Source organism: Formica exsecta, unplaced genomic scaffold (assembly GCF_003651465.1).
Source record: "Formica exsecta isolate Colony F162 unplaced genomic scaffold, ASM365146v1 scaffold218, whole genome shotgun sequence".
In the NCBI taxonomy this organism is placed as follows: domain Eukaryota; kingdom Metazoa; phylum Arthropoda; class Insecta; order Hymenoptera; family Formicidae; genus Formica; species Formica exsecta.
In genome coordinates, this window is record NW_021849477.1 from 266,232 (window position 1) to 280,204 (window position 13,973).

General features: G+C 35.9%; 1 protein-coding gene across 1 annotated transcript in view; it reads left to right on the plus strand.

The window, feature by feature from the left end:
• Positions 1 to 3,164: 3,164 nt before the first annotated feature.
• LOC115235346 (acetylcholine receptor subunit alpha-like 1) overlaps positions 3,165 to 13,973 on the plus strand; it is a 74,569-nt gene continuing 63,760 nt past the window's right edge. The window contains exon 1 of the mRNA XM_029807052.1: positions 3,165 to 3,535. Within this exon, the coding sequence (XP_029662912.1) occupies positions 3,224 to 3,535 (312 nt within the window). The 5' untranslated portion in view covers positions 3,165 to 3,223. The remainder of the gene's footprint in view (positions 3,536 to 13,973) is intronic.

The window sequence follows — 13,973 nt, forward strand, 5'->3', positions numbered from 1 at the left end:
TTATAAAAGAATTGAATGTAATGATTAATTCTATTTTAATCGATTATATTTTTTTACTATTTTTGTAGTTACTTACGAGATTGATGAAATGTTTCGGAACTTTTATAAAATTCTTAGTTTCTTAATAACAATAAGAAGAAAAAGAATAAAGCAGACATATATAAAAACAAATTTTTATAAATTGTATATATTTTACCAAAGAATACAAAAAATAATATATTATTTGTTTAATAATACATTTTTGTTATTAAATAACTTTGCGCGAGTCTTTTTCTCTTTTAAAATTACATATAATAAAAGAAAATTTCTTTTTGTTTATTGTACATATATAGTTGTCTCTACTTTCCTTGGAAGTTTCGATAGAATACATTTTAGAACGTGTTTGAACGGTCTTTGTCGCGCCTTAGTTTAAGAAGAGGGGCATCAGAGCGCGAGAAGTTACCCTAATACGACGAAGTAGTCCTTCGAGGCATACGGTTATGCTGATAATAGCGAGGTAGGCGAGGTAGGTCAGCAAAGAAGCGATAAAACTTCCTCGAGAGCTTCTCTTCTTCTCTGCCTTTTTGTGACACAACAATGTCGTTCAAGCCTCCTTTATGGGCGACTACGCTCCTCGTCACGGGTAGTAAATGACTTGATCCACCAGCCGACCGGTTACATCTTACGATGTGACTCGCTTCAGGAAAGTTGACGTCGATCAAGTATTATAAAGAATCGACAGGCGACATCCGCGGCACATTCGAGGCAAAGATATGGCTTCCCGTCGCGCGTTTGCTCTCGTTAATATACTTTAAAAATATGGGTGATACGTAAAACACGCCAAGTCGCCGCAACAAGTTTTCCTTGCGTGATACGCGAGTGAACAGTTCGCTCTTGCATCGACCCTTCCTTTGTAGAACAATCGCGCGCGATCTCGTAATTAACTAGTGCCCTGCTTAATGCATTTGACAGCAAATAATTTGATTTGTTATTCCTTTATGATGTTTGTATCGAGCAAACCAAATTTAATACCGATGCATTATATTAATTTAGTACAAATCGCGCTTACGAATTTTATCTACGAGAATTTTTGATACTCATTTTTGTAATGATTTAAAGAACGTTCATTTTCTGTGGCGTTTTCAAATTTTTTAAGCGCTTCTGCTTCTCGTAGTAATAATTTAGATAATTCATTATTTGATTTATACTTTATAACGTGACATTAAGCTATCATACAATCATGTATTATGAGAATATCTAAATTGATTTCTAAATTAAAAAATAAACATTACAAAAATAAATTAAAAATAATATATCCAAGAATAGGAACGGACAACTAAATAATTTTAGCGCGAGAATTAACTGTGGTCGATAACTGTGGTTACGTGAAATCGATAGATGGAAGAGAAAATGTCAGTCGCAAATTCACGACAGGAATGTCAATAAACAAATAATCCGTAAGCGGATACGGCAGAGTTACGATTTTATTTTACGATAGAATATTTCATTCCTCTCGGCTCCGTAACTGCCTGTAATTTTCCCGAATAATCCATTTTACGATCAAAACCTGCATTATAACGATGCATTATTACGATCAAAAGTTGCAAACACTCGCGTATTATCCGTATTCTAATTTCTTAACGACACGGAATCGAGCGTGAAAAGCGGGCTAATTGCGAAGTCGTTTTGGTTCTTATTCCAAGTGAGATTTATATTCGCTCGTAAAAGAGCGTTCCTCTGGAATCTAGCTTTTTTGCCGATACTATCTTTTTTCATTTCACGCAAAATGCGTCGTAAAACTTGTAACTATTGATCGTCTATCATCGTTCGCGAGCGATGTCGTCTTGTCATATTTTATGGAATATTTGTATATCTTTTCTCGATTACTTTTTTAGATTATTTTTAAGTAACGCCTTGTTGTAAGCCTCTCAGTACACTATCAAACTGTGAAACTCGCATAGAAAGTGAAATTTGTATTCCTTCATGAAATTGCTTTTTTGAATTTATTTTACATTTATTTTTTGCTCTCCCTCGAAATTTTACACTGAACGGTCATTTTTCAAATTATCGTCGGTGAAAGGTTTTGCCAAAGAAATTTTCCATTTATTTATGTGAATCATTTTTGTTGATTTTTTTACAGTCTTTCGAATAGTTTGTTATTTTTACGTGATATTTAATTTAACAGCGTGATGGTGTATATTTAGTGTTCATTTTTTATTAAAAATAAAACTTTATTTTTGATTCGAAAAAATTTTGCTAGATTTAAAGGGAGTTTTTTGTAATAATAAATATATGGTTCTTTCTCTTTATCTTCCCTCCTCGATATATTAAATATCTTGACAGTTTTACTAATATGTCAGTATACTAATATGTCAGTAAAACTGACATATGTACAGAATGTTAAAAAAAAAAAAAAACATTCAATATTTATATGGTAGACAGAACACATCATATTGAGTAAAAAAACCTTAGTAAACATAGATCAAAAGCTCAATCGTTTCTGAAATATAAACATTGTTGTATGTTAACATCATAATTGACTTACTGGCTTCTATGTGTCGCATGCAATGTTTACCTCAGTGTTTATAAATCGCGTTTTGAATGTCTTCATTCAATTTCTATACGTACTTCATAACAGAAGATTTCACCGGCAATCAGTTAGTTGTCATCAACCGGCGATTGCGGATCTTTGCGATTTGGCGATTACACAGTTATAAACTATCGTGCTAAAAATGTCAGTGTATTACTTTAGTGAAAAAATAGCAGATATGCATTTTATGTATGGTCGTCGAAGACAGATTATCTTCTTCCCACGTCGCATGCGACACGTAGAAGCCAGTAAGTCATTTATGATGCTACATATAAAAATGTTTATATCTCAGAAACAGTTGAGTGGTGGTGTATCCTATTTACCATATAAATATTGAATTAAATTTTTTTTGAACACCCTGCATATATATGTAGAAACGAGAAAATTTTAATAAAACAAAATTTTTTAATTACTGCTGATTTTTTTTCCTACTTTGGGTACTTAAGGAACTGCCGCGAAATCATCCTGCTTTATCATGGTCAAAATATTCTTTAATGTTACAATGTAAAATCGCAAGATAATTAGTGCGCGAGATGAATTTTGGCTTTTGCGCAAAAGAGAGACAGAGAGAGAGAGAGAGAGAGAGAGAGAGGGAGAGAGGTCAACAAACCCTGCATTCTCTTTCTCTTGCAATGTTCAACATCACCACGAGGCATGCATTACAAAGGGGCACGTAATTTATTGTTAAAGGGGTGGACAAGGCGTACGATGCTTAGGGATGCTTGGACGAACGACGGTGGGAAAGGCTGGTGGCGATGGTGGTCCAGGTTGGGCGGATTGCTGGCGATGGCGGCAGCCATATCCTGTCTCGTTGCCCCGTTTCCGGGCGCCTCGGCCAGTCAGGACGCGAAGCGTCTCTACGATGACCTGCTGTCGAACTACAACCGCCTCATCCGCCCTGTTGGCAACAACAGCGATCGCCTCACTGTCAAAATGGGACTACGCCTTTCCCAGCTCATCGACGTCGTGAGTAGACCCCACTTAACCCATTATGCCGTCGCATGAATAGCGTTTATACTCTATATGTACAGAGTAGGCTGCATCCCCCTCGTCCCCGATCCGGGGATGCACGCCAAATATGTGGAGCAAGAGTACTTGGTTGTGAAATAGTCCAACGTGTTTCATCGATTGGCTCCAGTTACGAGAAATGATATCCTTTGCGTACGACTGTTTTATTAACAAAGTCAATGAAGCGCAGGTAATATTGATGGTAATGGATTTGAGCGTACAAATTAGGAACATTTTTATTTTCACTTTCTCCCTCTCCTTGTGTTTTTATATTTTTTTCCGCATCACTCGAAATTATATTGTAAAAATATCGCACGCACGGATTGTGTATTTTGAATCGCGTTCTTCACGCGTTATTATCAAAAATATATTTTTTAGTGCATTGTATCTAGAGAGAAGAGGATTTAGAACTTTCAATTTATAACGTCTAATTGCAAGATTATAAGTGATGTATAATCCCCATGTCAAGTTTTGATAAAATATGCATGTGTTGCATTAATTTTCCTAACTCCATTCAATTTATATAATCTGGATTATACCGCGCCACTCAATTTACTCAATATTGATGTATGTGGATGATGCAAATGCGAGACAATATAATGCGCGAAGCTTCTTTGCTCAATTGCTATATACGAAACATTTTGTTATAATTCGAATTAGAAATTTAAGCTATTTATAAAGCATTTAAATTTAAATAATTTAATTTAAATAATTTTTATCATTTTAACTACGCTCATAACGTATATCATAGAAAATAGAATATTTCACAACCATTTACTCTTTGTAATATTTAATATGTATTTTTTCTCTCATTATATATTCCGATTACTACGATAAAGATAAATCATTATGATACAGAACACAGCATATTTTGCAACTAATTGTATCAAATTATATGTGATACAACACGGTTAATAATAGACCACAAGTCAAGTTTTATCAAGATTTTATTTTAAATGTGAGATATATATGAACAATTGATTTTCTCGAAGTCGCAAACACACCATTCTTGCATCTTAATCAAATAATCATCACGTAGTTTTCGTTTACGATGTTTCGCGGTCATTCAAAAAGACATTCAAACGGTTGCAACGTATGGAATATGGATTATGTGCTAGATGTGTGACCGATAACGGGTGTCCACGTACTTGCGGCGATAAGTTGGATTCCGGGAGTTCCTCTGCCGGAAACGGAACTAATTTACAAGCGAAGGGATCCGTGGCACTCGAGCTATTAATTGCCATAATCTGATCGTCAGCAATCAATCGCATCTCGACGAGGAACGCTCGAAACTAAACGTACACGTAGGCGCGCGTGCTACACACACACACATATACGCGCGAGTGCCGATCAATGTGTTAGAATTACGTTGATTGTGTTCCCTCCCCCGCATTGTCTCTCACGGTTATTACATTCGAGTTACATGCCCGCGACTCGATCTGAATTTAGGCAGTAATTGCCTCGATCATGGATCTCCATCGACTAATACGAGCTTCTGTCTAAACCATAATTAATTCGTTTTCGGCTGGGCGCTTACTGTCGTGCATTATTGACGCAGAAATCATCGACTACGAATTCGATGCAAATAATGTTATCGAATCAAAACGTAATAAGCATTTGATTTCAAAAATAGAGATCTGCGTAGAGATCTATTATTGTTGCCGTTTAATAGACCGAATTGATTTCTTTTAAGCTTTTTCCATCATTTAACAGTCATGCTTAAATCGTATTCAAAAGGAATAAACCCGATTTTAATGTCTTATTTTATTACTATTTGAGATAACCGAAATATTTTTTTGACATGATTATTATATTAATTTCTAAAATAAAGATATTTGATATTTGTAAAAAGAACATTTTTGAAGAAAGATGTGACTGTTAAATAATTATTTCATTTATATTTTTATCATATTATACACTTACATTAGATGATCTATAATTTACGATGAAATATATTATTTAGAATTTTCAATTTAGAATTTCACATATTTGTAATTTATACAAATAATAAGTTTCTCTATTTTATCAACGAATTATAAATCGTCTAAAATGGATTTTAATATATATATATACTCTATGCTATTGTTTAATGAAGTAGAACTTTCAACATTTGAATGCTTAAATATGAATGCGTCAACAATTTTAAACGAAAATTTGTATAATTTTGCAGCTCTTGTTGCATGGATGCATTAATTGCTAAATACGAACGGGAAATCATCTAATCGGTTTATAATAGTCGCCCGTCTACAATATGTTTATATATGATTCAGTCGAAATGTGCGGTGCACGTAACTTTTCACTGATTGAAAATCCCGTAGCGGGACGTAAATACTACTTAATTGCTGCGATGGTACGTGCAACGAACTCGCGTTCGTTCTGCAGATATCGTCTATAGAATTTATGAAACAATTGTTGGCTTCGGATTACTAAGGAAGGTAGCGTGAGAAATAACGAACGCGTACTTTCGGTGTCGCGTTATCTAAAGCAATTGCAATATCGGAAGCGCGATCCTCGAGGCTCGATAAGCGACGATTAACATTGGATATCTCGCATGTTTTCGATCTCACGTGCAGCGATACTTGTCGTGCAAAACTGCCAACGCCCACTTTTCACAGCTAGCGGCACGATAAAAGCTGCAAAATTCGATCAATAGTCAGAGGCTAACTGGATTGTTTCTTCACACAAGTGGCCATGCTAGTTTATCGCGAGCGAGAGAAACGAACGAAGTTGTTGGAATGAAGAGAGGAAATTAGAGCTTTTATTTAATTATCACGGTGTCACACTTCGACACTCAAAAGGTATCGACTAAGTGCTTCGAATTTGCATGTTTAAACATACACTTGACATCTTGTACACTTGTCTTCTTATAATTACCGTTGCGATTATTAATTTTCTCATTTAATAGAAAATTATTAATTATTGGTATAAAATTTTAAACTATATTTGATAAAAAATAATCGTGATACAATCGATGACGAGGTGACGTGAAATGAATACAAGTAAATGAAATATATTTTTTATTGAATGTTTATAATGTATAGTTTGAGAAGATGATTTCGAATATAACAGAATGTAATTGTGACTATGTAATTGTGACTCTTTGGAACTAATTTTGAAAATCACTTACAATATTATTTAGTACCGCGCGATGATTTTGTTGGAGCTGACCACAAAAATGCAATAAGAATTGCACAATTTTTATGAGAACACGAATGATAACGCGCATCGCGTAAGAGGGATGCGTGGATTAAATCTGCACATTGTGACTATGTAATTGTGACTATGTAATTGTGACTCTTTGGAACTAATTTTGAAAATCACTTACAATATTATTTAGTACCGCGCGATGATTTTGTTGGAGCTGACCACAAAAATGCAATAAGAATTGCACAATTTTTATGAGAACACGAATGATAACGCGCATCGCGTAAGAGGGATGCGTGGATTAAATCTGCACGAACGACAATGCGGATACGTTAACAGATAATCGGAAGTATAGATCGCTTGGTTCTTGCAACGGAATGATATCCCAGCGGGCTCATAAGAGGACTGATTCCCCGCGCCGTAGCGTTGGACCATTATTTACACGGCCTCCTTTTCAAGAGAATCACCTTCTTGGAATCGCACTTGTTCTCCACGGAACATCCATCCCTCCTCTCTCTCTCTTTCCCGATCCGTTCTTCCGCATCGATTCTACGGGAATTTACGAGCAGCAACACAACAGCAGGCAGTGAGATTGACTTTTACTTCCGCAGGATGGATGCAGCTCGAAATCACGCGCGTGGTTTTCCTTCCCCTTTTCCACCCACTTTCTTTCTCTTTCCTTTATTATCGTGAAAGAATTTTTCCGTTGTTGGCTAAATGTGAATCGCGAAAACTCGAGAGCTTTTATTTGTCAAACGATAAATTGCACCTCGATCAACCCGCATTACGAGCTTTCACAAGTAACGGTTGTTATTAAATCAATACTTTGCACTAAGTATAATCAAAATGACGTTTCTTGTTCACGAGGTTGAATACGTCTTATATTTGTTTGTACAAACATTTTCTCTCTTATTTGTCTTCCTCTTAATTGTTTCTATACAACTTGTCTTCAATTTCTTCTTTTAGTTTTATTTTCTTCCTTTTTTACAATTCTTGTAAACTACAAGTCGCAATATAGATCATTTGTACTGTGTAATGTTATTTATCGAAATTATTTGACGAATAAATGCGCGTACGTTTATGTCGCAAAATGTTACTATATTCCTTGACGCGTGGCCCGTTATTAATTTCGCGATCAACCATAATCGTTTGGGTCGAATTGAAATGTGTCGCGTCAACGATTGCCGAATCTTTGCACCGAAATGGCAAAATTGTCGATCAGCTGTCGTCGGTTACGCGGTCGATTGCATCTGATCTATTTTGATCGACAGGCGGACATTTGAGCGCACACGTTTCGCGACAGATGCATAATCGAAGTGGATGATTGCATCCCAAGAGCTATCGTCACAATTTTTATTTGACAATTGCGGAGTTGTTTATTTGCTGTGCACCGTGAACAAGAAACGCCTTTGGCATTAGCTTTTCGTTTCTTCTAATTAAACCAGACTTGGACGATGTTACGAAACTGGAAACTGGAGCGCACGTCCGCACGTCGTTCGGAAATTCCGCGCGCGTTTTACTCTTTCGAGCGCCAAGTAGCGAGAGGATTTATGATGAGTGGCGATTATCGATTGCACCGCGATCATTATTCCCGTTAGAAGGCGCACTTATCTTCGCCGCGCCTGCGAGGAGCTTTACTACTTTTTACGCGAAAAATATCGTTGCCGTGCAGACATTACTTTGTACAATTTTACGCAAGAAATTTCGAATCACGATAGCGCCGATATTTTACGTTATCTTGAAATATAATGAATTGAGAATGCAAGCAATTCGATATAAATCTAAATAAATCGATTAAATGATATAATCAATCTTTTTACAAACATATTAATGTTTATAATTATTCAATGTTATTAATATACAGAAATATACAAGTTGAAGATATGTGCAGTTACATAATCCGTTATCGGCTGTAAACGTTAAATCATTCGACTTTTGTAGCATGTTTCATAACGAGAAATGTAAAAACGTTATATATTTTATCTTTTATTCAGTTATTAAAAAGTCAGACAGATAAAATGTATTAAAAATAATTGTGACGTTGTTTTCTTGCTCGCCTATATGCGGAATATGTGTTTACAGCGAAATATTACAAATAAATGAGCATTTTATATAAAGTCGTTCTTTAGTTACACGCGATTACGTAGAAATCAATCAAAATCTTTTTAATCGTTAGGATGATATGGTAAAATTATTATAAATGCTCAAAGATTCCGTATAATTTACGAGAATTTTATACTATTGTTAATATATTTATTTCTTATCAATGGAAATTTAATAAATAGTATAGTAATTTAAATTTATGGGATTTGATTCCGCAGATTAAATCCGACTAGCCGAGTTGGACTTTTAATCAAATGTTATTTGCGACCGCAACGTCATGTAATTGAGACATTTATACATGTCATGTACTTTATTCACACAGTAAGTTTTATACATCTATAATTTCTATATCGCAGGCATGTATACAATATTAATAGAAAAAAGTACAAAACCGCGTATATTTTTCAATTGACATACTTTTAATCATTAATTAATTATGGATCGTGAGCACGAGATATTATATTGACAATTCTAAATAAAATTCAATTTATATACTTGCGGATTCATTGTACATAACAATGAACAGTTTTTAAATATATCTGGAGAAAGAGAAGAAAAAAGAAGGAGATTAATAAGCGTAATAGTTATTTATCCGAATGCAATTTCATTCGAAAGCAAACGAGAATTTGTACGACGCATCGTGTCCGGAATTATTATCTCTAGCACGAGATACGGATATTATTTGAAGTATCTTTTATTTTTCGATTATATGAACGTTTTTCGCAGACTTTCAAATAGCCTTGCGTTGATTACTGTCTCAAACGAATTAACTGACGTAAAAGGCGGACGGTGCGGCGTCCGCTTCTTCTTTCACGTGCTCGCGTTCTGTTTCACGAGTGTCAATTAAGGTGACTCACTTTACGTAATCAGGGATTACAAATTCGCTTTCCTCGGGTTTCTCTTTTCTGTCGAGCGGCGAAATAAATCTCATCGCGTCTTGAGAGGAGAACGTCGGCGACGTGGTCCTTAAGGTTTGCGTTACAGGGGGATCACATTGCCTCGTCGTTATCAACCGCTACACGATAACGAAGACACGTTTTTGCTCGTTAAGATCATCGCGGAAGAGAGATTTTTTTTTATTAATGACTCGATATTTTACCCTCTCGCGGTGAGTTTTGTCTTCGTGGCAAATGCTCAAAAAAATCCCCGAATCTGCATATTATTGAAGTCCGTATAGATAACGCGCGATGCCTACCATCAATTATTGCGATTAAACTGAGCGATAATGTACTGTCATGGTGAGGATTTTTAATCCGATAATAAATGACGCTACATTTTATCTTAATAGCTTGAGGGAAGCGCACGTTCAAGTATATATTTTTCATTCTTTATCTTTCTACTCAGTAGAGAAAGGCTAAAGGATTATATGAAGAAATTCGTAAATGATGAACTTCAACGATGTTCATTCTTTTTCATACTTTAGAACATATCTAGCTTAGATACAGCAGATTTTCACAGTTGAGAATTATGATAAACTATCAACTTTCTTTAAGATTATAAAAACACTTATACAACTATATTAGTATAATATCCGAATATATATACTTTGAATTTTAAATATTTAAAACAATGTTGGATTTTATCTTCTGTGCGTCTTCATTTTAAGTTTACTAGATATACTTTATTTTTATCTTTTTTTTTGTGCTCTCAAAATTATTGAATAGCCATCCCCGGAGATTGTGGTCGTACTTCGAGCGAGATTGAACTAGTCCATTTACATGCCGAGATAAATCCGCTTTCCGGCGGACCAAATGTTCGAAGTCGATATATTTTCGATTACCGTGTCGTGCCATGCCTCTGCCCCGTGTCTGCAAAATTGATGATTCTTGCGGCAGGATCATTGATCCCGGAGAATAATCGTTTTCGCCCTTGTTTCCGGCCACCGCCAGTAGTAATTAAGTCTCTTATAGTTTTCGCAGGCCATCGGTTCAGTTTCCAATTGCTGTAACTACCACTGGCGAAACTTGGTACTGCGGTTGCCGTTGCTTTCAGCGCAAAAAAGAAAAGATCGTCTCTCACCGCAAGTGAGAGGCGAGCCCGCGTTTCCCGCAGTTACCCCGGGACAATGAAAATTGGTTAGCCCATTTTCTACGACATTCAGTGCGCCTTTCCTATACTGGTTCATTTAATTGCACGCGGATAACTGTGCCGGGGTTAATCGCTAAACCGCCATAGTTCGAGGTCATTAGAGACGAGAGCACGTTGAAAAATTAATTTCTTTTGTTTCTCGAGTCTAGTTGAAATTATTATTTAATGCGACGCGTGAATATATTTCCTTGTTTAATAGTGTACAGGATATTAAACCTGCGAAATTAACTCTTGCTATTGCAAACTGAGAAATCTGCAGGATATTATTTAAAAAAGTTGCTTATAATTATTTGTACTTATCAAAAGAATGAATTCATAAGATTTTTATATGTGCATTATTTTTTATTACGCATATATATATATAAAATAACAAAAATGTTCAAAAAATATGTTGCAACATAAATGAAAAATATTTCCTCGATATAAATAAATTTTTTGAAACATTTTAGTTTTGCATTATCGTGAAAATACATTTCAGTAAATACGAACAAACATCATTTAGGATTATTGTAATTGTTGATCAGTACAGTTTTCGGATGTTCGATTCAGCATACATTTGTGTATGAATGTTTGGCTCAGCAAGTAATGGTTTTCTCCTTCATTACCGAGTGCCTCCGGTAATTAAATTTCCCTTAATTTTCACAAGTCACTGATCTCCTCGTAATTCTAATAATTAAGCTCTCTGTTCCTACGATTTCCAGTCGAACGGACGTTCAATAATGTGTTTCAATGAACGGTATGACTAATCTGACAAGTGCTGTCATCGAATCCGTGAATTTCCGTATTATCTATTGTACTTTATCGGTACAGAAATTGCTGTATAAAAATCTTTAACAATGCATTAAAATACAGCATAAAATTGATGCGATAGATAATTTATTGACTAGTGACTTATATATTGCAATTTTGACAGACATCTATGTATATAAATATTTCATATATTTTGTTTTGTTACATATCTGAATTTTGTAATTTTTACGAATGATTAATTACACGCCACGCGCAATAGCAATACCGAAGCATATAATTTTCACGGTATATAATGTGTGTGTGTGTATGGTTACGAATAATAGCTATAATAAGCTTTTAAATGACATTCTGTATACGCGTGTATCAGAAATTGATGACGGTATGATTGATGATCTCATAATAGCACGAGGTTTAATACTACTGATAATTGAGTTCTCTGTAATGGCATATATTCCGTGTTAATAATACGAGCAGTTCGGCTTTAAACTTCTAGGGATCTCCGGTTTGTCCGTTGAACGCATTTAATCGAAATAACTAAAGCTCGATAACCCTCTAGAGCGGAATCTACGGAAGATGATTGAATTGGAAAGGAATCGTATATCGGATTCGTAACTGACGCGCAGATTTCAAGGAAAAAGATCACCTTTGTCAATATATATTTCTTGATCAATCCGAGCAGAAATTTTATCTGTTTACATACCGCATTCTCGAATCGAGATTAACTTGATATAACGATTAAATAACGTTGACGGATTATGGATAATAAGAAATGATGTGATGAAAAAGTAGGTTTATTACGTTACAAAAGTTAATAATATTGTTGCCTTCCTTCTTCTGCGGTACACCGATATCTAAAAGGCGAATATGTATTAAAAAGCTTCCTTGATAGATGAGTTTCTTATGCGTTCGGGGTGTCCTATTTTCTGGATTATGGGAATAATGAAATTAGGCGCCTTCCCTCTCAGGCTTTGCCGCGACGTCTTACGTCACCAGTTAACAGGAAATCCACTTTACTTCTTGTCACATCATATTGCATTAAGATTTGCACCTCGATATAGCTGTTACTCGCGAGAATAGGTAAATCGCGTTGCTGGCTAATAGAATCTCCAAGAAAACACGACCGATGTTCGAAATAGATCTAAAACATCTTTAGAGTACAAGGCCCTTTAATCAAGAATTGAGTCATATTTTTACAGTTTTTCCGGATCTTATAAATACGAAAGATTTTGTTATTGCGTTAAGTATTGTTGGCACTAATTAACTTCTAGGATATTAATGAATTTTAAAGAATTTCGATTTATTTATACTTCTGTAAAACATATAGCGTGATATAATGTCGATTTTCAGAGAGATTGAATAATATCTACTTTTATTAACAGTGTCAAATGATATTTACTTCTATTATTTACGCGATGCAATTTTCGCGAACAAAGCCGCTGGCGATTTATCGATGCGAGACGGCGACGTCGGTATGCGCGACATCAAACTGTTTATTATAGCGTCGCGGTAGTGCGACGTTTAGGGGGGTGGGATTCGCGTTTAAAGGATGCCAATTTATGCGCCGCGCTGACGCTAAGCAACGGCACGTAAAATCCGGGACGCTCGCGAATGCAAATGACCGTCCGGGGCTAATGATCGGGGTACGGGGCTAAAAGAGAGGAAGACAGAAAGAGAGGGAGAGAGAGAATGCTAAAATTGAAAAGCGCCTTGTCGGACGGTCACGTAACGCGAGATCGACCGCTCCTGTAATCCGGCCACTGCTCTGCGGAATGTGGATGGATGTTTAAAGCGCGCCGCACCAAGCGGCTCGCTCAAAATCATCCAATTTGGCCGCCGAACATCCGCCCGCGCGCGGCCTGTTAAAGCCGTAGGGAACTTAATTATCCCAGCTGTCCTGTAGCAAGGGGATAGGAGGAAGGAAAGGGGATTACTCTCGTTCCGTTGAATCTCGTCATCGTTCGTTCGCGTCCTGCCAGCAGCGCCGATTTGTTACGGACTTGATATAGCTGCTTAAAGTCGCTCTCTGGATCGCTGTCATCCTGTGATATATCGGAGAGTTGTCATTGATAATCACCGCGGTGCTTCGCGACTATAGATTGCCTGTAATTTAAACGCGGGTCTGAAGTGTGTCATGTTCAGGAGAATTGGAATTGGAAATTGATATTTCCCGAGTAATATATTTGCTTCGCGCCGCGCTTTGTGTCTAAGTCTATTGTCAGATTAAATTGATTTTGATAAGTTAAAATTAATAAGAAATGTTGATTTATCGCAGTTGTACTTATATATATATATATATCGATATCGATAAATT